The following is a 23,823-nucleotide window of genomic DNA, read 5'->3' as shown; positions in this document are numbered from 1 at the left end:
ATTTCTTTAATTTTACATAAAACATCATATTTTTCACTTATGTATTAACAAGGCTTGTAACATGCACTGTCAAAAATTCAGACAAATCGGTTCGAATTGCAATGAAATGCAACAAAATTGCTGAATGAAATTGAAAAGGTCTTAGATGCGCATAATATATGCGCATCCACGGTAAAATTAATACTAAAAACATGTTAAACCTATTTTGGATTTTTGAAATCAAATCTTGTTATCATTGAGTTTTTGATATGATAACAAAATGATATCTCATTTTGATATTCAGTTAAAAAAATTGAAACGAAAACTCGTTTTGATTTCATTTTGTTATCAATAACAAAATTAGTTATCAATTTGTTATAGTTTTGTTCTCATTCCCTGCTCGGGAAGCGTGGGTCCCGAGATGAACTAGCTTAGGCCTAAAAATCTCGTTAATGCAGATAAAATAATCTATTTCGACAAATAAAATATAAATATAACTATAACAACCTATGATAATATGATTACTTTGTCAACTTGATAATTACTTGGAGTGACCGGAATTAGGAACACAAGTGAACGGAATTAGGATCATAGTGATTGGAATAAGGAACAACAACTTGTTTTAAATAGCGGTCATTTTCAAAATAAGTGGAGTGCTTGCAACCTTGATTATATTTTTCTAGCAGTATAGAGACATAATGAAACAGCGTTGCACAATTAGAGCCACTATTGCTGACTGCACCCCAAATTGGACTATCACACTATTTTTGGTACGCCTAAAAAGTGTGATAAAAGTGCACAATTGCCTCGGATCGCCTCGACGTCTTCGGTGCACTTATTCCTTGATTTGCAAGGAATAAGTGCACCGAAGACCCCAACTCGATCCGACGTGGTCCTGCGCTGCAATCACACTTTGAAGGCGTGTGCACACTATTGTGTCAGTCCAATTTGGGGTGCAGTCAGCAATAAATGCAGAACATGTATTTTTACAGCTATTAGACTTAGTTCATCGTCTTGCATAGGATTTTCTATGGGGAAAGTTACACTTTGAACCAAAAAAATCCCAGAGGCCGCCCTTTGTCTCCTTAATTCAATTCGATCAACGCTTCTTGTAGAAAAATCATTTATAAAACTTTCCTTCGAAGACCGCAAATCGATTGGATGCTTGTAGAAAAAGTTATTAATTTATTACCGATTAGTGATCCAACGAACGACTTTTTATTTTGTTTTATCAGCAGCACTGCTGTTGCCGTTGTTGCATGGGGTGGCGGGAGGCATCACCACCCCCAGAAACAGCAGCAGCCAAGGCAGCAGCTACAGTGCTGCTTATAAAATAAAACAAAAAGCCGTTCGTTGGATCACTAATCGGTAATAAATCAATAACTTTTTCCACAAGCATCCAATAGGACAGATCGGTGAAGTACTAGATTTGTAGTAATGAGCTGAATTTTAGTATGGTGAGAAGGTCAATTCTCCGTTTCTGCAATGAAATGTATGTATGTATGTATGTATGTAGGTAGCCACCATCCTAGCTTGAGTCTTGCTCTGCATGCAGTTCCACTTAACAGTGAAAAATAAATTTCATTACCGCTCTGAATTCAACATACCGCTGTATGAAGGGCCAAAAGGGGGTGTGGCGGACCCGTAAGTAGAGACACTTACGCGAAATCCGCGGGTTTCTAAGAATCTCCTTCCAACGGTATGTTCCAACAGGGTGAATAATGAGATTCACATCACTTGTCAAGCTTTCTACGGGATGGTTTGTCACAAGAAGGGCGCGTCAAATCCATTGCAACTGTTGGGATAGAAGAACCCATCTACAAGGATGTTATAGTATCTTCTCACCTCACTTCGGCTGGCAATCCACTCCGTCGTACAGTTACAACTTCAATGATGCCCTGATGCTCTCTCCCGACCCTATATATTCATATAGTTACATAGTTATATAGTTATACAGTTATAAAATCATATAGTTATATAGTTATATAGTTATACAGTCATATAGTTATATATTTTTATAGTAGTATAATTATGTAGTATAATTCAATATGATGAAATATAATGATGCAATGTTATTCAATAAGTAAATAATAATGAAATATAATGTATATCATGTATCATATGTATATGTATATGTATATGTATATCTATATATATAAAAATGAGTTTGAAGTCCCTTTGAAACAACAAAACTCACGAACGGCTGAACCGATCAGGATGACGCTTGCATGGTTCGATTCGTATTCATGGTGGCTGTGTTTATATGTAAAAAAGTTAGGAAAATGACATAAAAATGTAAAAAAATAGACAAAATGCTAATTTTTTATGACCTGGGAAGAAAGTCAACACGATCGAAATGAAATCAATCTAGAGTGCCATGCTGCTATGACCTTAACAATTGTCAAACCACCACAACTTGGCAAGACAAAGTTTGCCGGGACAGCTAGTAATGTATATAATGAAGCACCCTCCCAACCCCATATTGTTATATATTCCATGTTTCAGTTCATTATAATTAGATGTATTATTCTGATAAGATATGATCAATCAACTAAAATAAATGAAATAAAATGTAATGATGTAAAATGTAGCAAAATGAGATATGGTATCAATTTGTAGATAAATTGAATGAATATTATTTGCTGTCGATTCTTTTCGTGATCTGGATGATATGATGGGACCTTATTACATATATATATTATTACATATATATACATTAATAATCGGTTAACGCGATAGCTTATATATTATTATTATCAACCCTCTAGCGATCTGTTGTATTTTGTACATCACCATGTGAACAAATCTCGCCATTTGTTCTCAGCATTAGCGCGTTGCTGGCGGTGTTGACCAACCACTCGAATTACGGAAGATAAATAATGTACTATAATGTATCGTCGAAAAATATGATGCAGTAAAAGATAATTATTTGAGGATAATGAATTTAGTTTTCTGGACTCCGCATACCACTGGATGAAGATCTAAAAGTATGGCGGGCTTGTTAGTGATGCGCAACCTGTGAAATGAAGTAAATCTTACATAATGTGGTTCCACACGTCTGATATTAAAATCTGCAGCACTCGTTAAGCTTTCAACTGGATAATGTTTAAGAATTAGTATCTCATCCAATTCTTTACCACTGTTGGAGTTGAAAAATCCATCCACAAAGACGTTCTACAGTCTTCTCTGTTTACTCTGGCTGGAAACCTCTCTACCGTCCGGCTGTAACTTCACCTGATGCTCTATCCCAACCCCATATATACATAATAATATAAATTATCATGATGAAATAAGTTTATATAAGTATATAATATAATAATGAAATAAAATGTAATGACATTTTCTATAGTGATATTAATTAAGGCATGAATTTGTAGATATTTGTGCATAATTTGTTGAAGTGCTATTTTATGACCTAGATTATGAGGAGAACGTTATTATAGTATCAATGTGAATTTATCCTACTACTCTAGGTGGTGCGAATAGAAACGGTTTTATTTTTCAAGCTAGCTAACACACACCTACACACTCCCGGCACACAGCTTGTAAACACGCACGAGCGTTCAATTTTCTTGCAACCACCTCTCTCAGCGCGGTTGTCAAACACGCCGTCGCGACGCTGTTCTGAAATGGTAAACATGATTAATCCACCATTATTCCGATTTTGTTCTCGTGTTCAAAGTTTATTATTTTCCATTCACGATGGAAATTTTGATGGATAGTTGTTACAAAATTAGCTAAAATAGGCTCAAAACTATGTTTATCCTTCTCCTCGCTTTTTAACGGCTTGACAGCGGCAAATGGAGATATCGTGACATCAGTTTTGATTATATCCGCAGCACCTAGATAACAATACTCTTCAATCAATCACACAGGTTCAACAAGGTTTAACATAACCTCCATCTTCAATGTTTGGCTCCCGATGTTTGGCTCCCGATGAGAGAGCATATTGGGTCAGTCCGCGACACTCAGCTACTACTGAATGGAGGCCCACAAGGGGATGTGGTGGAATCGTAAATAGACACTTGCGTTAAATATAAAAACTCCGTTCAGCATGATCCAACAATATGAATAATATAGTTCACATCCCTTTTAAAGCTTTCTACCGGATGATTTGTCTCGATGAGGGCGCAACCATTCCATTGCAACTGTTGGGATAGAAGGACCCGTTTACAATGATTTTATATTATCTTTTCACCTCACTCCGGCCCCCTCCTAATTCCATATAGTATATACAACCAATAGTATAGTGCGTTGTAATGAAATATCATATTTAAATATGGTCTAATCAATGTTAGAAATAAATGAATAATTAATTATAATGTAGTGTTATTTGGTTTAGTGATTCAGGAAAATTTCCTATTTGAAGATAATGAGTAAATGAATAATATCACTGATGAGCCGTTTAACGATGTAGATGATTGGATTATGGCAATGAAATGTCAACGCAATAAAGTATATGAAACCAATAATTTAATAGATTGCGGGTGAGTACAGTATCTGACAATAAAAGGTAATACCATATGATATTTTGTTGGGTTATGTATTCATCATACCACTGAATAAAGGTCCAATAGCCGATATGTTGAACCTGGAAGAAAAATACAGTCTGCAACTCTCGTGGGGACTGTCCATTAATTATGTAAAGGTTTATGGGGGGTGGGGGTTTGAAAAACTTTACGCCCCCTACAAAAATGTTTGGGTTTTCTTACAAAAACTCTTACCAAGGGGAGTGTCGAAAAATTGCAAAATTTCCCTTACGTAATTAATGAACAACCCTTACTGGTTATTTTGTAAGACTCAGGGCGCTTGAATCCATTATAATTGTTAAAGAATTATTCTACCAGGATGTTGACTTCTACAAGACTATAGTCTACTAACATTGTTATGGCTGACAATCTACACCGTCGTCCGGGCGTAATTTCGATAATTCACTGGTTCCCCCTCCTTGCCCCATCTATTTATAAAAGTCAACTGAATGCCTTATTGCACCAAAATATTTGTTTTTCCCAATTGTATAGACTTTTCAATTATGCTGGCTTGTTCCTGAAAATTAAAGTTTATACTACTACTAACACTAATGCTGCTTCTGCTACTAATATAATTATTATTCACTATCTGTTTTTGTTATTTCAGCACTTATTTTAAATGATAGTAACTTCCTCCCAACCTCCCTCCCATCGGCAAAACTGTAGTTATTAATGCAACCTGCATTTTTATTATTATTATTATTATTTGTACATATTTTTTTTTAAATTTCCATATAAAAACAAATAAGTTGCACGTTACTATCATTTTTTCCATCCCTCTGTTTTTGTTTTATAAACTACTTTCTAACTACTACTACTACTAATACTACTATTACTACTATTACTACTACTACTACAACTGATACTTATTTAAAAAAAAAAAAAAAAAAAAAAAATACTTACAACCTTTTGTTTTATAACAATGAGTTAAAATGATAGTAACTATCCTCCCATCCTCCCTCACATCGGTAAAACTATTGTTATTTAATACAAAGTTTTTTCTCCTTTTTTTGTTTTTTTTTTAAATTTTATATAATTATTAGTTACTGATTCAAATTCATTGGCGTTGCCTTGAAATACTATAAAAAGTTCTTCTAGGCTAGTTTGTTTCTGTGAATTTAACTCGTTACTATCATTTTCTCCCATTTTTTTTTTTTTTTTGTTACTACTACTGCTACTACTACTATTACAACTACTATCACTACTACTACTATACTCCTACTACTACTACTACTACTAATACTACTACTATCATTTTAACTCATTGTTGTTTTTAAAAGAAAAAAAAAATGCGGTTAGAATTCTCCGTTTCTGCAATGAAATGGTGCAAAAAGCGTGGGTATTATGATTCCTTGCCTAATTTGATGCTGTTTGAGCAAAACTTTGGCCAACAGTGTTGTTGTTTTCTCCATTTCTTGCAACATAAACAACATAGCTATCCAAAGTTTTGCTCAAACAGCATCAAATTAGGCAAGGAATCATAATACCCACGCTTTTTGCACCATTTCATTGCAGAAACGGAGAATGGACCTTCTCACCATACTAAAATTCAGCTCATTACTACAAATCTAATACTACACCGAACGTGCCCCATTGTTTTGCGGTCTTCGAAGGAAAGTTTCATAAATGATTTTTCTACAAGAAACATTGATCGATTTGAATTAAGGAGACAAGGGACGACCTCTGGGATTTTTTATCTGAAAGTGTAGCTTTTCCCATAGTAAATCGTATGAAAACTTTGAACCGCTTGCGCTAAATCATAGTTTCACCGATTGCGCTGAAATTTTGCACAGCTCATATGAGACCCAAATGGAATCATAAAAGTCGAATGGAGCGAGGATTCGATGTTTGTACCACACTACTGGATACCCCTAAAGAATTGCGCTGTGCGTGTTTTAACATGGTAAAGGATAGGAGCTGCATTTTCAAATGCTTCTAATTCTTTATTTTTTTTTTTTAGCAAAACGTTCTTAATGTTATCGAATAAGATTTTGATACGCTATATTATCGACATAACATTGTAATTTAAAAACTTTTTCCCTGGCCAAGTTCGCAGGGGTTGACGGTAATAAAGTGAAGGAGTTTCATTTTGATTATTGTAATGTAGTGTTCTTTAGTGAAACATATCACCTTTTTAACACTTTAATGCGCCTCCAACGGTTCATCACGAACCGGCTGCTGCAGATGGAGTATGGCTGATCATATGCATCAGACATGCTCGATAAACACGGAGGAACCGCCGAGGCTCATTAGAGTCTATTCCCAAGCAATAGTTCCAAGTCTGTTGGATTTGAGAAGGTTTTGATAACCGTTACAAATCCTAATGAGAGCATTATAGGATTTGTGACAGGTTTTGGAACCTTTTACAGCCAGCTGACTTCAAAATGTTGTTTGGGCTCTACTTCCCACGTTTCTCGGTTGATTTTGTTTAGTAATTTATTGATGTCATAGTCGCTTTTTCGAATTTTTACAATTTTAGTTGGTCATATTTTCTTTAAAGCAATTAAAATCGACCGAAGAACTAATAGTGGGAAGGAGATTTGCAGCACTTAATTGTGCTGATAGATTCGAAGCTAACGTGTGAACACTTAAACGCATTGTTGACGTCAATGCGTTCGATGTGACATTTTGGACAAAAACTGACTGCTTTTATTAACTGAAGAACGTTACTTGTGTATGACTAGGTTGACATTTCTAGGCTACACTTGAGAAAATGACATGGTTTATCTATGTAGGACCGATAGGACAATAGAACAGATCGGTGAAGTACTAGATTTGTAGTAATGAGCTGATTTTTTGTATGGTGAGAAGGTCAATTCTCCGTTTCTGCAATGAAATGGTGCAAAAAGCGTGGGTATTATGATTCCTTGCTCAATTTGATGCTGTTTGAGCAAAACTTTGGGCAACGGTGTTGTTATTTTCTCCATTTCTTGCAACATAAACAACACAGTTATCCAAAGTTTTGCTCAAACAGCATCAAATTAGGCAAGGAATCATAATACCCACGCTTTTTGCACCATTTCATTGCAGAAACGGAGAATTGACCTTCTCACCATACAAAAATTCAGCTCATTACTACAAATCTAGTACTACACCGAACGTGCTCCATTGAACGAAATTGCATATTTTTCATAGTATTTGTAGGGGGATGAATACATAATGGGGCACGTTCGGTGTAGTACTAGATTTGTAGTAATGAGCTGAATTTTTGTATGGTGAGAAGGTCAATTCTCCGTTTCTACAATAAAATGGTGCAAAAAGCGTGGGTATTATGATTTCTTGTCTAATTTGATGCTGTTTGAGCAAAACTTTGGACAACAGGGTTGTTGTTTTCTCCATTTCTTGCAACATAAACAACATAGTTATCCAAAGTTTTGCTCAAACAGCATCAAATTAGGCAAGGAATCATAATACCCACGCTTTTCGCACCATTTCATTGCAGAAACGGAGAGTTGACCTTCTCACCATACTAAAATTCAGCTCATTACTACAAATCTACTACTTCACCGATCTGTCCTATAGTTGACAAGCAATCTTTATTATTTTAAAATTTTATTGCAATCAACTGACCAACTTGGCGTATTTTTGTTTATCTCTTAGATGGTATTATGACACCAACAGAATAATATCAGAAGTTCAGTTACATGTTTCTGTGGGTTTTGGACCGATGGCAATTCAAGGACACAAGAGATGAACACAGAGAAGTAGAAAACGATTAGCGTAATGAAGAAAACAATTTGACACAGGATCGACTATATTTTAACATACTGGGTTCGACTGATTCGATGAAAAAAAAACATACGACAACTGACGTAACGGGGAGAAAAACATATTGAACCATACCACAAAATCAAACAAGAAGACAAATACAAACCGTGTGACCATAACACTACATAGGCAAATCCTGACTGACTGACCAATTGAAACCGTAACTTTCTGAGTCAGTTTGCAACAGTGTCTTAATAGATGTCATTTTCCGCGTACGTCTGGCAAACTGCTTCTGAAAGATTACGTACTCTTTCCTATCTTCAGGTCTAGTGAAGAGGTTTCAACTCTATTCAGAGTGCAGCTAGAAACCTAGCAAAAAAAAAAAACTTAATAGCATTGATATTGTCAAGTCTCCTTAGTAGCACATATGTTTTATAAAAGTCAATGTAACTCCTATATGGCCAAATTTGGTCATATAAGAGTCATAAAAACTGATGTAGAACAAGTGTGCTACTGGGGCTGTACCAACACCCTAATCCCACACCAAAATACCCCTTTCATATCCCATGGCGTTTATGTGGTCAGCATAGACTATGCAGCCATTACCCCTCCTTATCATCGGCTTTGGACTGACTTGCGCTCTCATTGCCCCACCAAATGCTGCAAAATGAAAATGAAAATGAAAGATACCGACTTTCGCTAAAGTATTAAGCTCTACAACAAAAACGAGCAGATAAATTTTGGCCAATCTTGGCATAATAGTTCATTAAACATATACAAACATGTGATGAAAACATGGAAATGATCTAACTTATCAAGTATTTGTATGAACAGTGCAAAGTAGTGGATCACCTGTGCTCATGGGAAAGAGAGGGATAAACATCTTTCTGACATTGTTTTTTTTTGCTCCACAGGTACTGGTAACCAAAATACCAAAGCCAGAATTCAACCTCGGTTTAGAATGGACATCACAGGACATTCCCGCCGGCGAAGAATGCCAGATGGAAATGGTGTGGAATCCACTGAAAATGTTCGTCAACAAAGAAGTGCTCCAGATGAGCGACAACTTTGGCAACAAAAAAGACATTGCCCTCATCCTTAAATCCGTCGAACTGAAGAAAGCTCCTCCGGTTAAGAAACCAGTATTAAAACAAGCCCCACTTCTTCCCAAAAAACTGAAATTGAAATCCCCGTCACCCCCGAAGGCAGCACTTATGAAGCGCAATCTGTTAATCAAAAAGCGAGAATCGCCTGTGAGGAAATCGTTCGCCTCGCCACCTCCAGTTACTCGATCTCAAGTCGCACCAAAAATCAATGTTCTACAACCCAGTAACACATCCAACCTGTTCAGTTCCAGTGCGTTTAACTTCACGAGTCTGTCGGAATCGGTGCCACCGAAGAACAAAACCAACAAAGAAAACGTCAGTCCCGTTACTCCGGAGAACGCCACAAAGCTTTTCAGCAATCTGAAATTCACTCCCTCAAGCTCGCATTCTAATCTGTCCTATCTGGCCGATCTGCCCACTCCTGTGAACTTCCACAGGGTGGACGACATTCGGTTGGACAAACCCAACCTGCTACGGAAGCGACTCAGTATATCGCCGGAAATCAATCTGGACGGCAACGACGACGACGACGAGCGCACACCTCGGATCCCATCCAATCAGAGTGTCCTGGCCATGAGGGAAACTCCAAAATCGTCGATAATTCACGCGGATTCCGCTCGAAACCAGCAACAGCTGAGCCTCACTCCGACCAATAGAACCATGCGTACGGCCGGATTCGATCCGAACTGCTTCTCGACCGTAACGAAACCGTGCCAGTCGGGGAAAACCTACCTAATGATTGACGAAACCGATACGAAGGAATCGAACAGGCAGCTGAATTATTCCAACGGTAAGGATTGGTTCGAATTGGCTGTGGTGTCAGTAGTGATTTGTGTTATGTTATTTGGTTACTGTGGCTTGTTGTTCACATAAGTTCCAGTTAACTTTGCAATACCATTCAATGAATGCCGATTGAAACTTTAAAAGCATTTGAAAAGATCCAATCCATATATAGAAAGATGTGGTACAATCTTTAGTACATCTGAATCCAGTGAGAATTTAACTAACGAATTAAATAGTTTTGTAAGAATTTCTATACATTAACTATGTCGCCGTTTCAAAATAAGATTATTCCGAAATCCCTAGAATTTTTAACTGGAGGAATTTCTACAAAATTTTGTTTCAAAATTGTTCTTTAGACCAGCAGACAATAAATAATGTCATCCCTAATTAACGTTGAACAATTCGTTATTGAAATCATCGTCATCACATCATCAAACATTTTAAATTAATTTTTTCGTTCAAACCTTAAGTATTTGCGTTAACGTAAAATCCACCAGCCCGGGTATTCAGAAAGACCATGCTGATGGTGACGGGTTGGTTCGATTCCCGGTCAGTCCAGGAACTTTTCGTAAGGAAAATTTCATTAACTTCCTTGGGCATAAAATCTTTTCGTGCCTGCCATATGATATTACACACAGTCACATACAAGGTAACCTCTTAGGTAGTTAATAACTGTGAAGGTGCTCAATGAACATTGAACATTAAGCAGGATTTGTCCCAGTTGGAATGTTTCGTCAGGAGAAACAGAGATAGAAAGAGGGAAGGATTTCTCCAGAAATTCCGTCAGGGTTTCTCTCTGAAGCTTCTTTAGATATACCCCATGGAACGCCTTCCAGGGTTTCTTACAGGATTCCTCTCGTATATGTTCACGGAATTTTTCCTAATATTTCTTTTCAATACCACCGGGTTACTACCGGCATATTTCCTAGATTCGAACAATTGTTTCCGAAATTTCGCCTTGCGAAACGCAACTGATTTCGATTGGAATTTTTCACGGGAATTCTACAGCGTTTCTTACAGAGATATTCTTGGTATTGCCTCTTAAGTCCCACGCGAGATTTTCTTGGAGTACCTCCTGCGTTTTTCACAAGGAAATGTTTGTGGGATTTCTTCCAGGATATATTCCCGAATTTATATAAGTGCTTCTCTCAGGATGTTTCCCAGATGTTGTCGCCGATTTGCTCTTTGAGTTTCTCCGGGATTCCTCGGAAATGAGTGTTCGTGATTCCTTCAGGTGTTCGTTTCGGGATTTCCCCAGAAGATCTTCCCGTGATTTCTCCCACAGTTTCTACAGGAGATACCTACATGATTTCCACTAGAGTTTCACTAAAGTTCCTTCGGGGATTTCATCCAGAGATTTTTTTTTCGGGATCACGCAAGAGTTTTTCCAAAGTTCTCTCTTTAATTTCTTAAACGTTCTTGTGGGATTTCTCTTGACGTTTACTCTGAGTCTTCACTCGGAGTTTTGTCCAGCACTACTATTAGAAAACTCAGGATTTATCCTGAACTTTTCCCCAAGATTTTTCCGGAGTTCCTTTTTGGAATTTCAGAAGGACAATTACGAATATTTCTCATGGAGTTCTCTCTTCACGATTTTTCAAAGGCTAGGCTCTTCATGGTAGCTGTTTCCTGGATTTCTTGTAGTGAACCTTCTGAGATATTTTTAAGACATTTTCCCTGGATTACTCCCAGAATTCTAATAAGGTATCATAGTGGTCTAAGATGGTTATCATCTCTATTTTTAGGCTATATCCACGACCTGGAACTAGCCGATCTCCAGCTGAAAGGTTCGCCCACCCAATCATGCCGGCCCGCCAAAACGGATTCCCCCTGCAACGAGATTCAACTGGTGTTCCTCTCGAACCTAGAAGCGGCATTCCACGACGGTCCCAAACCTCTAAACCGAACCCAAACCGTCTCCCCGTACGGCTCGATCCCACAGCTATCGATGATTGTGGAGGAAAACTCCCGAGAGTTGGGAGTAACCTACCATGCAGGTCGCGCCAGCGAGGAACACCAAATCCAGCAGAAAACGTTCAAAATCGCCAGTCACGAAAACCTGGCCAAATCCAGCTCCGATGACAATATTGTCCAACATCTTACCATGGAGATCAAACAGCAGCAGCAGCAGGGTTCGATGCCGAATCTGAATGGCGCTGGAGGCGAGGCCGAATTCGAGGACGCTCGTATGATGTTCAAGGCGCACGAAATTCGCGCCCAGTCCAGTCGTTTCAATCTGCACGAAATCAGTCGCAACAGTGATGAACTGATGAAACCACCGGGAGCATCCTGCAACAAACGCCACCTGGACTACAGTTTGGCTTCTTCGGTGGATCTGGCGGATGAACCGATTTCAATGGCAGCTGCGGTAGTCGTCTCGCCACCCAAAAAGAGCAAGATAATGCAGCAGACGACGACGCCCATGATGGGCTCGCTGCAGAGGAGTGCATCCGTTGGAAGCAGCGGGGGCAGCGGTGGAAGCAGAAACTCTTCGTTGGGACCAGCACCGATTAGAAATCGCTCTTCGAGTACTTCGACTGCCACCAAATCGTGCTTTCAGGTAAGGTTAACCGATTTGGGGCAATCCTTGAATAACGTTACTTATGTGGAGGGATCCTCAAATGTTATTTTGTTCAGTTCAACATTAGATTCATGACATTGTCATAGCATATGCATAGTCAGCGTATTATTGTACTTGCCTCACAATATACAAACTCATACAATGGCAAAGAAAGCATTTCAATTAATAACTGTGGAAGTGCTCAAAGAACACAAACTTGAAGAGAGGCAGGCCAAGCTCCAGTGGGAACATCGAGCTACAAAAGAAGGATATCAAATTTATGATTTAACACTGCCACTGAGTTAAAAATTTGTCTCCATAATACTCAGTTAGCAGCTGCAGTTTTACAATGCTCGCCAAATCACGCTCCATCTGGTCCGCCCATCGTGCTCTGCGCTCCACACCTTCGTGTGCCAACGGTATTAGTGGCTAACATCAACTTTACAGGGTTGTTGTCCAACATTTTCACAACATGTACTGTCTACCTACCGTATCCGTCCAGTTTCAGGATGCTGCCTGTCGGTACGGGTTCTCCGTAGAGTGTAGCGAGCTCGAAGTTCACTTTTTGCCACACAGTTCTCCTGCAACCGCCAAATATTCTCCTTAGCACTCATCACTCGAACGCTAGCATGGGACTAAAATCAAATCCTCGTTCCAGTCGACTTTTTGGATGCCATGAAGATTCCATATGAACTGTACAAATTTTCAGCGCAATCGGTGAAACTGTAGCCCAAGCGGTTCTAAGTTTGTATAGGATTTACTATGGGAAAGGTTACACTTACAGAGATAAAATCCCGGAGGTCGCCCTTTGTCTCCTTAATACAAATCGATCAACGCTCCTTGTAGGAAATTCAACCACAAATCATTCCTTCGAAGACCGCAAATTTATTTTTTTATACAAGTGTGTCCGATGCTAAGTCCTCCTTGCAAGCGTGGTTTAACCCTTTGAAGCCGTATTTTTTTCCAAGCGTCATTATAGAGTTTTTTCTACGTATTTCTGTGGTTTTGGTGCTCATCAGCATAAAAAGGGTAGAATATGATGCAGAATATTTTTCATCCCTGGGCAAAGGCACAACCTTGTGATCAGCTTGATTGCTGTCAGGTCTCGGGGCTTAAATGTATCTTTACTCTACAGAGAAAGATGCACACTCGTGGTGCCAACAAGAACCGATACTTTTCGTGATCAAATCAAGAAGCGTTACGGTCCTTTTTTGTTGTTTTTGATATATTTGATTTCTATTTGCAGAAAGGAAGTTGATACACAATATGTCCTTTTATTTTTTGACATTATTAACCAAGCTCCCTAGTTTTGAAGACACAAGAACAAGAAGAACTAGCATAAACGGTTCACTGAAAATCAAGCACCATATCGTCAAACTTGTTCATTTTTGTGAAAATACGCAAAGGTAAATAACGTTGACCATTTAATTAACAACACATTCTTTCACAGCTCAACACGCAAAATCAATCTCCCACCTTTCCTCATCCTTAAGGCCGCGCAAAACTTAAAAGCCGCATGGCTAAAGAGGTTGCTATGCCTACTCCCAAATTCCACGGTGTATTATGGACGATGTGAGTCCTTGGACTTGCATTGGAGACTTGGCCCCATGACCCCCTTGTGCATCAATAAAATAAAATAAAATAAAATAAAATAAAATAAAATATGATGCAGAATATTTTTCATGGATAGCCTAGGTCATCCAAACTGTTCTCGGTAACTCGAGTTTCGGTAACCTCTTTTATTATACAAAGCTACGTTTTCTGAAAGTTCAATAGACAGTAACAGATCAGTTGGGATATCCTAGGTTATCCATACTATTCCTGAGATTAGATCCTATAGGCTACGGGTGTAACGGTAACTTCTTTCAATAATTGGCGTTAGTTTGAAACTTTTTTCATCACAAACTATTTCATTACTATTGAAACAATATTCAAAAAATATATGATAAGTGGGGGCAGGATGGGTCACCTAAGAAATGGATCCCTATAACATTCTGAATGTAAATAGCATTTCTCTGTTTTCTATCACGACTTCCAGATACACTAGTCAGCTATGATATAAGGGTATAGAAAGGTCATACAGTTTGAAACCTGCTTCTTGACAAACAGTTGTCAAAACATGACCCATCTTGCCCCACCTCATTTCTACGGGGGCAAGATGGGTCAGCTATCAGAAATTCGATTTTTCTCCAACAAAAAATACTAGATCTTCTATTTTTTCTCTATACATCTAAGCTTCACATACGTACAGATTACATGAAAGAAGTGTTGAAACATATCGGTAGATTATTCTCAGAAATAGAATATTTTTATTCAGGTAGCCATAAAAAACTTTGAAAACTTATATTTTTTGTAGAAAAATATTAAAAATATGTTCACAAATTTTCAGCGCTCTAGTCGCTTCGATAATGTAGGTCACATAATAGCCTTTCTATGATAAATAAAACATTTTTAAAAACTTCGCAACATACCCAAAAATTAGGGTGACCCATCTTGCCCCGTCTACACATTACACGTAGTTATATGGAATGTATAGCATAAGGAGTATAACGAAAAAATATTTTATTTTTTTTCTGCGTAAGGAACGTAAAAAATTTTAAAAACAATATATCACTTTTTTGTGTATCCACGTCGTTCATCTGGGAAAATTATAGAAAGATTCAAAAAATAAATAGTACGGTTGAAAACGGTACTGACCCATCTTGCCCCCACATACCATATTTGAAGCTAATATTGAAGCGTCTATGATTTTGTAGTATATTCGAGAAAGTGCGCCGAATTAGGGACTGCGCAGAATTAGGGCCGGTCACGGTATGTTATTTAGGATCCCTGCCTTGCTACGCCTCTATTAATCCACCACTTAAAATAGGATAAATTTTCTATTTGTATGAATTTGTCGTCCTTGGGTGGTCTCGAAACTTTCGTCCGGTTCTGTTTCGCGATGTTTGCGGTAAAACAGAAAGCACATCAGTTGCCAAGATACCGTTGTCCACGTTGGAAGGGTTGGGTTATATTGTTAGGAGGCGCCTGGTGGTGCGTTGCGGTTTTGACAAAGCATTTGACGAGAATCGACGTGATGGATGTTGCACAATGCACATGAACTGGATACCAGTGGTGATATGTGATTGAGATTTGTCCTCGAATAGTGCGGTTCGTTGATTGTCCTGTTACGAAATGGCCTACATGAGTGAATATTTGTTCTACACGGTAAAAAATCTACACGCTCGATGTAAGGGAAAAATCCATTAACTATTCAACATCCCAATCAACATGATCAGCAATGTTTTTCCTTTGAAATCACAATGCTGTCAGTGTTGATTTCAGAACCAAAACAAACCCACCGGTGAAATTAACTGAAAATCACTTCGATTTGCACTACTGTATAAAGCAGTACGATCCAAAGTGAAAAGCTATTGGTTTGGTAATGACTGTTTTGGACATGAAAGTAAATATAGATGACAGGTGGTAGAAAGTGTTTCGCTTCGATACGCACCTCTCTAACAGATGTGAGGTAGTGTAGTGGGAAAACAGATGATCGTGAATCTCAAGGTCCTGGTATCGAATCTTGGGTGAGGTGAACACTTTTTTTTAAATTCTAGTTTTGAAATCAAAACATTGTCAACTACGAATTGAAGTGAATTTCCATTTAAATTGAAGAGGCATTAAATGTTCTTTTTCGAATGATATTTAATTGATAACAAATTGATTAGACAGTAGTGCGAATTCAAGTGCCAATCAGTTTATATCAGAGTGCAGATTTCTTACCGTGTACGGTGATGACGAAAGTGGCGAAGAGGATATTATCATGTTAGAGCTGATTGACCCTGATCCCAGCTTCGAGGTAAACGCTGGTGCATACATACGTTCAAGGGTGGATGAAAGGTCGATAACGGCTGGAATACCTATCGGCATGTAAAGAGTTGTATTATAGGGGCAGAAAGGGTGAACATTCGTGAAATTGGCTTCTTTAACGGTGTTGTGATAATTCGATATTCTGAATCTGCATGTCAAACTAAGCCGAAATCCAAATTTTCATGGATTTTGGAGCCCGGGAACCTATTTAAAAATCAATTTGAAGTTTGTATGGGAGCGATTTGTCGAATCACCCCTCGTCGCAGTTTGTACTGGGCGGAGCTGTCAAACAGTTGCCCAGCTGTCAAAAGGTGATTTCAAAAAATCTCTTTGAAATTGATTTTGGGTATCAAAACAAAGTTCTAAAAATCTGAAAAAAATCATAGTGGTTCAGAAAAAGGTGCTCTTTCGTATAAAATCAAAAAATCATTACATTTTTCAAAATTTAAAAACCCAATTGAAAAAATGTACCGATAATTCATTTTTTTTCCTAAAATTCCTTATAGTTTTATGTATTGGGTACACAGCGCAACAGTTTTTTGTCTCAAGAGCAAACTTATGTGTCTCCGAAGGATTTTGGGCCGCTGAATCCGAATCCGGGCTCAGGTTTGCTCCAACACGTCACAATTTTGAGCTATACCTCAATTTATAGGGCAAAATATGCGATTTTGGGCTTTTTTGGCTGCAAGCCATTAAGCTTGGTAGTATATTTTTTATGCAATCAAAAGGTTAATTGGTCAATTAACATCTAAATTAACGACTCATGCAAAATATTTCGTTTTACCTAATCAAATTTAATAGATTTAAGCATTTTCTGTTAGTATGAAAACTTGCATGCAGCTTTTGGAGGATGACTTGTATGGGAAATATCGTACCTAACATAAATCGCTTAAAACTATCAAATTCGATTTGGTCAAACGAAATATTTTGCATGAGTCGTTAATTTAGATGTTAATTGATCAATTAACCTTTTGATTGCTTAAAAAAAATATTTCCTTACTTAATGGCTTGCAGTCAAAAAAGACCAAAATCGCATATTTTGCCCTATAAATTGAGGCATAGCTCAAAATTGTGACGTGTTAGAGCAAATCTGAGCCCGGATTCGGATTCAGCGACCCAAAATATTTCGGAGACACATAAGTTTGCTCTTGAGACAGACAAAAAGTTAATTTTTGTTACGCTGTGGTATGGAAGAATTCACAATAAACTTTTCTCTTGGTTTTGCTTCCATTCACAGGTGCCCAAAGGAGCCGCTCCACGCTCTCTATCCCTGAAACGAGTACCAGTTTCCAGCGGATCTTCGAGGAAACTACCCCTTGAAGAGAAACGAGTTTTCTTGTACGATTCGGAACAGCACCTGAAAACGCTCATCAATCCGGATCCGTTTGCGGCAACGACCACGTGCGACCCCTTCCTGACGACCACGATGTATCTGGATGAGAGGGCGTTCGAACGATATGAACGGCAGCTTAAGAAGTGGCTCAATGCCTTGGTGACGATCCCGGCCGATCTGGACACGGAACCGAACAAACCACTGGACGTGGGAAAGCTATTCGACGAGGTCAAAGGAAAGGAGCTAACGCTGGCCCCCACCAAGGAATTGATATCGTCCAACTACTACAAGAACCGGTTGAACCAGTTGCGAAGCGCAGGAATTTCGTTGTATCTTAGCGAAAAGGTCGCCGAACCGTTGCGAAAGGTTCGCTCGGCCATCGAGAAGAAAACGATGACTTTGAGGACGGACCGGGATTTGCATCTGGATTTGGTGCTGCAACGGAGCGTTCTGGAGCTCTTGCTTTGCTTCAATCCGCTTTGGTTGAGGTTGGGGCTGGAGGTTACTTTTGGAGAGCAGATAGATCTTCAATCGAACCGGGATGTGATCGGATTGAGTACGTTTGTTATAAACCGACTTTTCCGAGATCGGTACATGGAAGCGAAGAATTCGAAAGCTTACAGCTTGTCCTCTTCGTACGCCGAGCACATGAAGAAGTTTACGTTCCGGATGTTTTTGTTTCTATTGTTCTTTTTGGATACTGCTAAGAATCAGCGATTGATTAAGCACAACCCTTGCTTGTTTGTCAAGAATGCGCCTTATAAAGAAACCAGGGAGATTCTGATTCGGTTCTCGTCACATTTAATTGCTGGAATTGGAGATATAACGAAGCATCTCAAACGTTTCGGGTATGTTCTCACGCATAAGCAAACCTATCTGGATGAGTTCGACTACGCGTTCGAGAACTTGGCCGTAGATATGCGCGACGGCATCCGGTTAACCCGGGTGATGGAGATCATCCTGCTGCGGGAAGATCTAACCCAGAATTTGCGAGTTCCGTCGATATCTCGCTTGCAAAAGGTTCACAACGTGAATTTGGCCTTGAAGGCCCTCGAGGATGCGGAATACCGGATAACGGGAGACATCACCGCCAAGGATATATGCGACGGTCATCGGGAGAAGACCCTATCGTTGTTGTGGCAGATCGTATACAAATTCAGGGCACCGAAGTTCAACGCCGCGGCCAATGTCATTCGCGACTGGTGGAAGCGCAATTGGCTGAAGGTGGTAATCGGTAGGCGGATAGAGGAGAAGCGCCGTAAAAAACGAGAGCAGGCAGCAGTGGTGATTCAGGCCGCATATCGTGCCTATCGGACTAGGAAGGAATTCCGTCGAATGCGAGAGGAGAAGTTGAAAGCCGTGATCATTTTGCAGAAATACTCACGCAGGTTAGTGTTTTATTCGACTCAGCTGTATTAGTTTATAAGATGAAAATTATATTTTCCCTCTAATCCACAGATATCTAACCCAGAAGCACACTGCCCATCGGTATGCCTCGATCCTGCGCATCCAACGCTGGTGGCGTTCGGTGCAGCAGACGAAGACCGATCGTGAACGCTTCCTGTTGCTCCGGAAATCGGTCATTCTACTACAGACTACCTACCGACGACGACGCCTAGCACAACAGTTGATGGCAGCCTCGACGGTCATCGCAAAGCTTAAAGCCAAGGCTCGGTTGCGCCACGAAAAGGCACTGATCTTGCAGCGATCGCTTCGATCGTATTGCATCCACCGGAAGCTGCAGGCGATCGTGATGGGAATGGTGGCGTTCAATAGGCGGAAATCGCTGCAGAACCGGTCAGCTACAAGGATTCAGGCCACTTTCCGAATGTGGAGGGAAAGAAGGGAGTTCCTGCGGGTAAGGGAAGCTTGTATGAGGATTCAGCTGCGCTGGAGGGAGTGTTTGCGGGCTAGAAGGGAGAGAGAAGCGTATTTGGGTAAGAGGAAGAGTGCAATTTTAATCCAGCGGAAGGTTCGAGGCTACTTCTTGATGAAGGCAGCGGTCGCGGCTTATTGTGAAAAGCGCGAAAAAGTAATATTTGTTCAGAGAATATTCAGGGCTAAGTTGGAGATGAGACGCGTTAGGGGAGAATTCTTGCAAGTTAAACAAGCTTCTGTTTGCGTTCAAAAGAGATTTAGAGCTTTGGTAGCAATGAGGAAACAGAGAACCGATTATCTACAGCTGAAGCTAGCGACTTTGGTTATCCAACAGAGATTGCGTGCTCAATATGCCATGAAACTGGAACGGGGACGGTTTGAGACGTTGAAGGCTGCTGTGATTGTAGTTCAACGTCAGTTCCGAGCTCAACGGGCTATGCGAGAAGCGCGTGATCGTTATCAACTAGTGCGCGCGTCTTGCATTACAATACAGCGACGCTTGAAAGCAACTCTCCTAATGCGGGAGCAAAGAATTGAGTTCTTGACATTGCAGTATCACACGATCGTGGTTCAACGGCAATTCCGAGCCAATTTACTTGGCAAGATTCAACGACAACAGTATTTGACGCTGAGAGCAAACGTGATTAAAATTCAACGGAAGTGGCGAGCGACGGTTCTTGCAAGGCAGACACAGCTTACGTATCAAACTGAAAGACAGGCAGTTGTCAAGATTCAACGCTATTGGATGGCTGTTCAACTGAAACGAAAGACTCGTGAGAACTATTTGGAGAAGCGGTTAGCTGCAACAAAGATTCAAAGGTATTTCCGCGGGTATCTGATGACCAAACAGAGTCGCAAAGAATTCGTCACTCTACGGCATGTTACAGTGAAGATGCAGCAGCGATATCGAGCGAACAAGCTTATGAAAAAGCAGCAACTAGATTACGAAAGGTTACTTCAAGCAACGATCGTGGTTCAACGGCGCTTCCGAGCCAAGCGGGCTGGTGTTCAACAGCAAACCGAATATCACCAGCTCAGGAAAGCAAGTCTAAACATACAACGACGCTGGCGAGCAATTCTCGATATGCGAATAGCCCGTGGCGAATATTTGCGGGTGCGTAAGGCCTGCGTCATCATTCAAGAACGCTTCCGTGCTCAGCAGGCAATGAAGTTAGCACGCGCGAAGTATTTCCAAAGGCGATCAGCCATCACGTTGATTCAGCAGAAGTATCGAGCAAAACGAGAAATGGAACGAGCATGCGGACATTACCTGAATGTGAGAAGTGCAACAATATTAATTCAACAGTATTTCCGAGGATATCTGGAAATGAAACGACAGAAGAAGTCATTCCTTCGGTTACGAAGCGCCGCAGTATGTATTCAGACAAGGTTCCGAGCGACGCGACAGATGCATTTGCAGAGATCACTTTACTTGGAGCAACGATCATCCGCAATTGTTATTCAACGCTGTTTCAGGGGTTATCTGGCAATGAAGCAACAACGCAGCGGCTTTTTAAGGATAAAACAAGCCTGCTTGGTCATTCAATCTCGCTACAGAGCCAGACTGGGTATGTTAACGAAAAAGGCAAAATACGATCGCCTCCGAGCAGCAACGATTACCATTCAGCGGAAATGGAGGGCTACATTGCAAATGAGAGAGCAACGCAGTTCGTATCTCACCATTCTACAAGCAACCCGAACCATTCAAATCCGCTATAGAGCCTACCGACACCGCCTACTTGACCAACTCAACTATCGAGTCTACCGAAGCGCCGTCATTGTTGTCCAGCGTCGGTTCCGTGCCAAACTCGATGCCCGCTTCGAAAAGGCACGTTTCCAGCACCTCAAAATGATCACCCTTCGTCTGCAAACCCGCTGCCGAGGATACCTCGCCCGTCAAGCATTCCTTAGCAAGCTTACACCGGAGTTCCGGGAGCGCCGCCTGCGGGATCAAGCGGCCAAACGTATTCAGGCCTGCTGGCGAGGTCACCAGCACCGCAAGCAGCATCAAACCGTTACCATGAGGGACATCGCCCTACGCATGATGGCCAGTCGGCAAGAGGCCGCCAGGGATCCCTCGAAACGGGTTAGTAACATTCTGCGATCCTGCATGAAGTTCATTCAAAATCGCTTCGCCGTGCACGAGGCCATCAAAGTCCTGCTGCGGATAGAGCAAATATCCCGAACGGTACCATACCTGCTGCAGAGCGATGCGGTATTCTTGGCCGCTTTCTGCTACGTCACCATGGCGCAGGCCATCCGATCGGAACTGGACAAGCAACTGATTGAGATTTGCGCGAGAATCATACTGAATTTGGCTCGATTCGAGGGAACCAAGAAGGATGCCTTTCAGGTATGTATTCCGTTGGGTTATTATCAAGATTAATATTGATTTTACTATTACTTTTTTTCTAGGAGAACGGCCTAGTTACGGTATCCCAGATGCTGCTGCGATGGTGCGATAAGGAGTGTGCCATATTCAACACCCTTTGCACACTGCTCTGGGTTCTATCGCACGACAGTCATAAGCGAAATGTATGTATCCTTAAAATTATTCATTCTATTATTAAAGAAACATCATACTTATCTTGCCACAGGCCATCCGCCGTTACATGATCTCCCGCGAGGCCATTTTTATGCTGCGGGAAACCAAAAAGCTCGTCCACCGCAAGGAGAACATGCGCAAAAACGTCAAGAAACCGGTGGGATGCCTTGCGCCGCCGGATCCCCACCTGATGCGAATGGAACCGGCCCTGGAGCCGGACTATGGAGTAATACGCAGTAAACCGTACGTGTTTTACTCGTCGGTGTTTGCCTTCGATACGGTGTTGAACGTGCTGGATGTTGACATCTCGTAAGTAAGTATGATATGAGCAGCGTTCTTCGCCCTCGGCTCTGTAAAAGCCATTTCGGACGAGCCCTTTTTCATTGTTTGATTGATTATATGTGACTGTTTAGGGTTAGCTATTGTCTATAATCTTTTTTTAGCTGTTTGTTGTTATAGTACACAACGACAATAATAAACTCTTTACAAAATATTAATTTACTTGTAGAGAGTAAACCTTTACTGTATGGAACTTGAAAGAACTCATTGTTCATAGAATTGGGATTTATCTGTAGTTAATATTGTTTAGATGAGAGACACAGCAGCTCATCTTTGATCGGAAGCCTTTTAACAGAATTGATGATGACCTTGTTTAATTTGCATTGGAGATAATCAGGTATCAGGTATCAGAAGGCCGGCTCCAGAGGCACGTTATCCTCCATTTGGGACATTTGTGCCATCGCCAAAATAACAGCCTATTTCATCATCTACCTGAGGGAAAAGGAAGGAAAAAGGATTTGGATGGGGATATGGACAGGTAGGGAAATAGGAAAAATACCCTGGAAGAGGGTACTAACGCACAAGCGTACCACAATGGGTTCAAACAGCGCCCTGAAAAGGGCACTGTAATAACGCATAAAGCGAAAGAGAGCCTATAGCTCTTTACCACAGCGGGTTAAGAACAACAGAATATCCTGAAGATTCAGGTTTCTGAAGTCAGTTTCACTTAATAAATGTTTACCGAATACTCGGAAACGCAATTGCGCGAAAACTGGACAGTTACATATCAAATGATACGAAGTTCCATAATCGGATTCACAGCTATCACAGGCAAATGAATCAGCTTGCTGAATATTCGCCATGTGATAGCTGAGTCGGCAGTGGCCAGTCAATGCTTTGACCAGCATGCTGCAATTCTGCTTAGACAGATTAGTTAGATACTGCGCCACCCGTAGAGATGGCTCAGCACTATACAATTTGGTTTGACGACATGACTCCAAACTATTCCTATATTGTCTGTGCTGAGTGACAGCCCAGGTGTGAATCTGAATACTTCTTTCCAGATAACCAGATGTCCACTCTTCCCGGGAAGGGAATTTCGTGGAAAATGTCCTATATGGAAAATTACAAGCAATTGTAAGATCATTTGGAGCAAGGACAATTTTGTCCCAATTCACCAAAAGTGAAAACAACGAGGTGTGTGTTGATGTGCGGTTCACAGGAGTTTCCTCTAGTAGACCGAGTACCCGTAACCGGTAAGTGCAAGAAAG

The 23,823-nt window shown here is 40.4% G+C and overlaps 1 protein-coding gene across 1 annotated transcript in view; it reads left to right on the top strand.

The window, feature by feature from the left end:
• Positions 1-22,774, top strand: part of LOC109432136 (protein abnormal spindle) — a 30,394-nt gene extending 7,620 nt beyond the window's left edge. The window contains exons 3-8 of the mRNA XM_029857705.2: positions 9,131-10,112; positions 11,851-12,665; positions 17,755-19,238; positions 19,309-22,081; positions 22,144-22,263; positions 22,326-22,774. Coding sequence (XP_029713565.2) covers positions 9,131-10,112; positions 11,851-12,665; positions 17,755-19,238; positions 19,309-22,081; positions 22,144-22,263; positions 22,326-22,586 — 6,435 coding nt within the window. The 3' untranslated portion in view covers positions 22,587-22,774. The remainder of the gene's footprint in view (positions 1-9,130; positions 10,113-11,850; positions 12,666-17,754; positions 19,239-19,308; positions 22,082-22,143; positions 22,264-22,325) is intronic.
• Positions 22,775-23,823: the final 1,049 nt, after the last annotated feature.

This window comes from Aedes albopictus, chromosome 1 (assembly GCF_035046485.1).
Source record: "Aedes albopictus strain Foshan chromosome 1, AalbF5, whole genome shotgun sequence".
Lineage (NCBI taxonomy): Eukaryota > Metazoa > Arthropoda > Insecta > Diptera > Culicidae > Aedes > Aedes albopictus.
The sequence above is the reverse complement of the archived record's forward strand: the minus strand, read 5'-3'. Positions and strand labels throughout refer to the sequence as shown.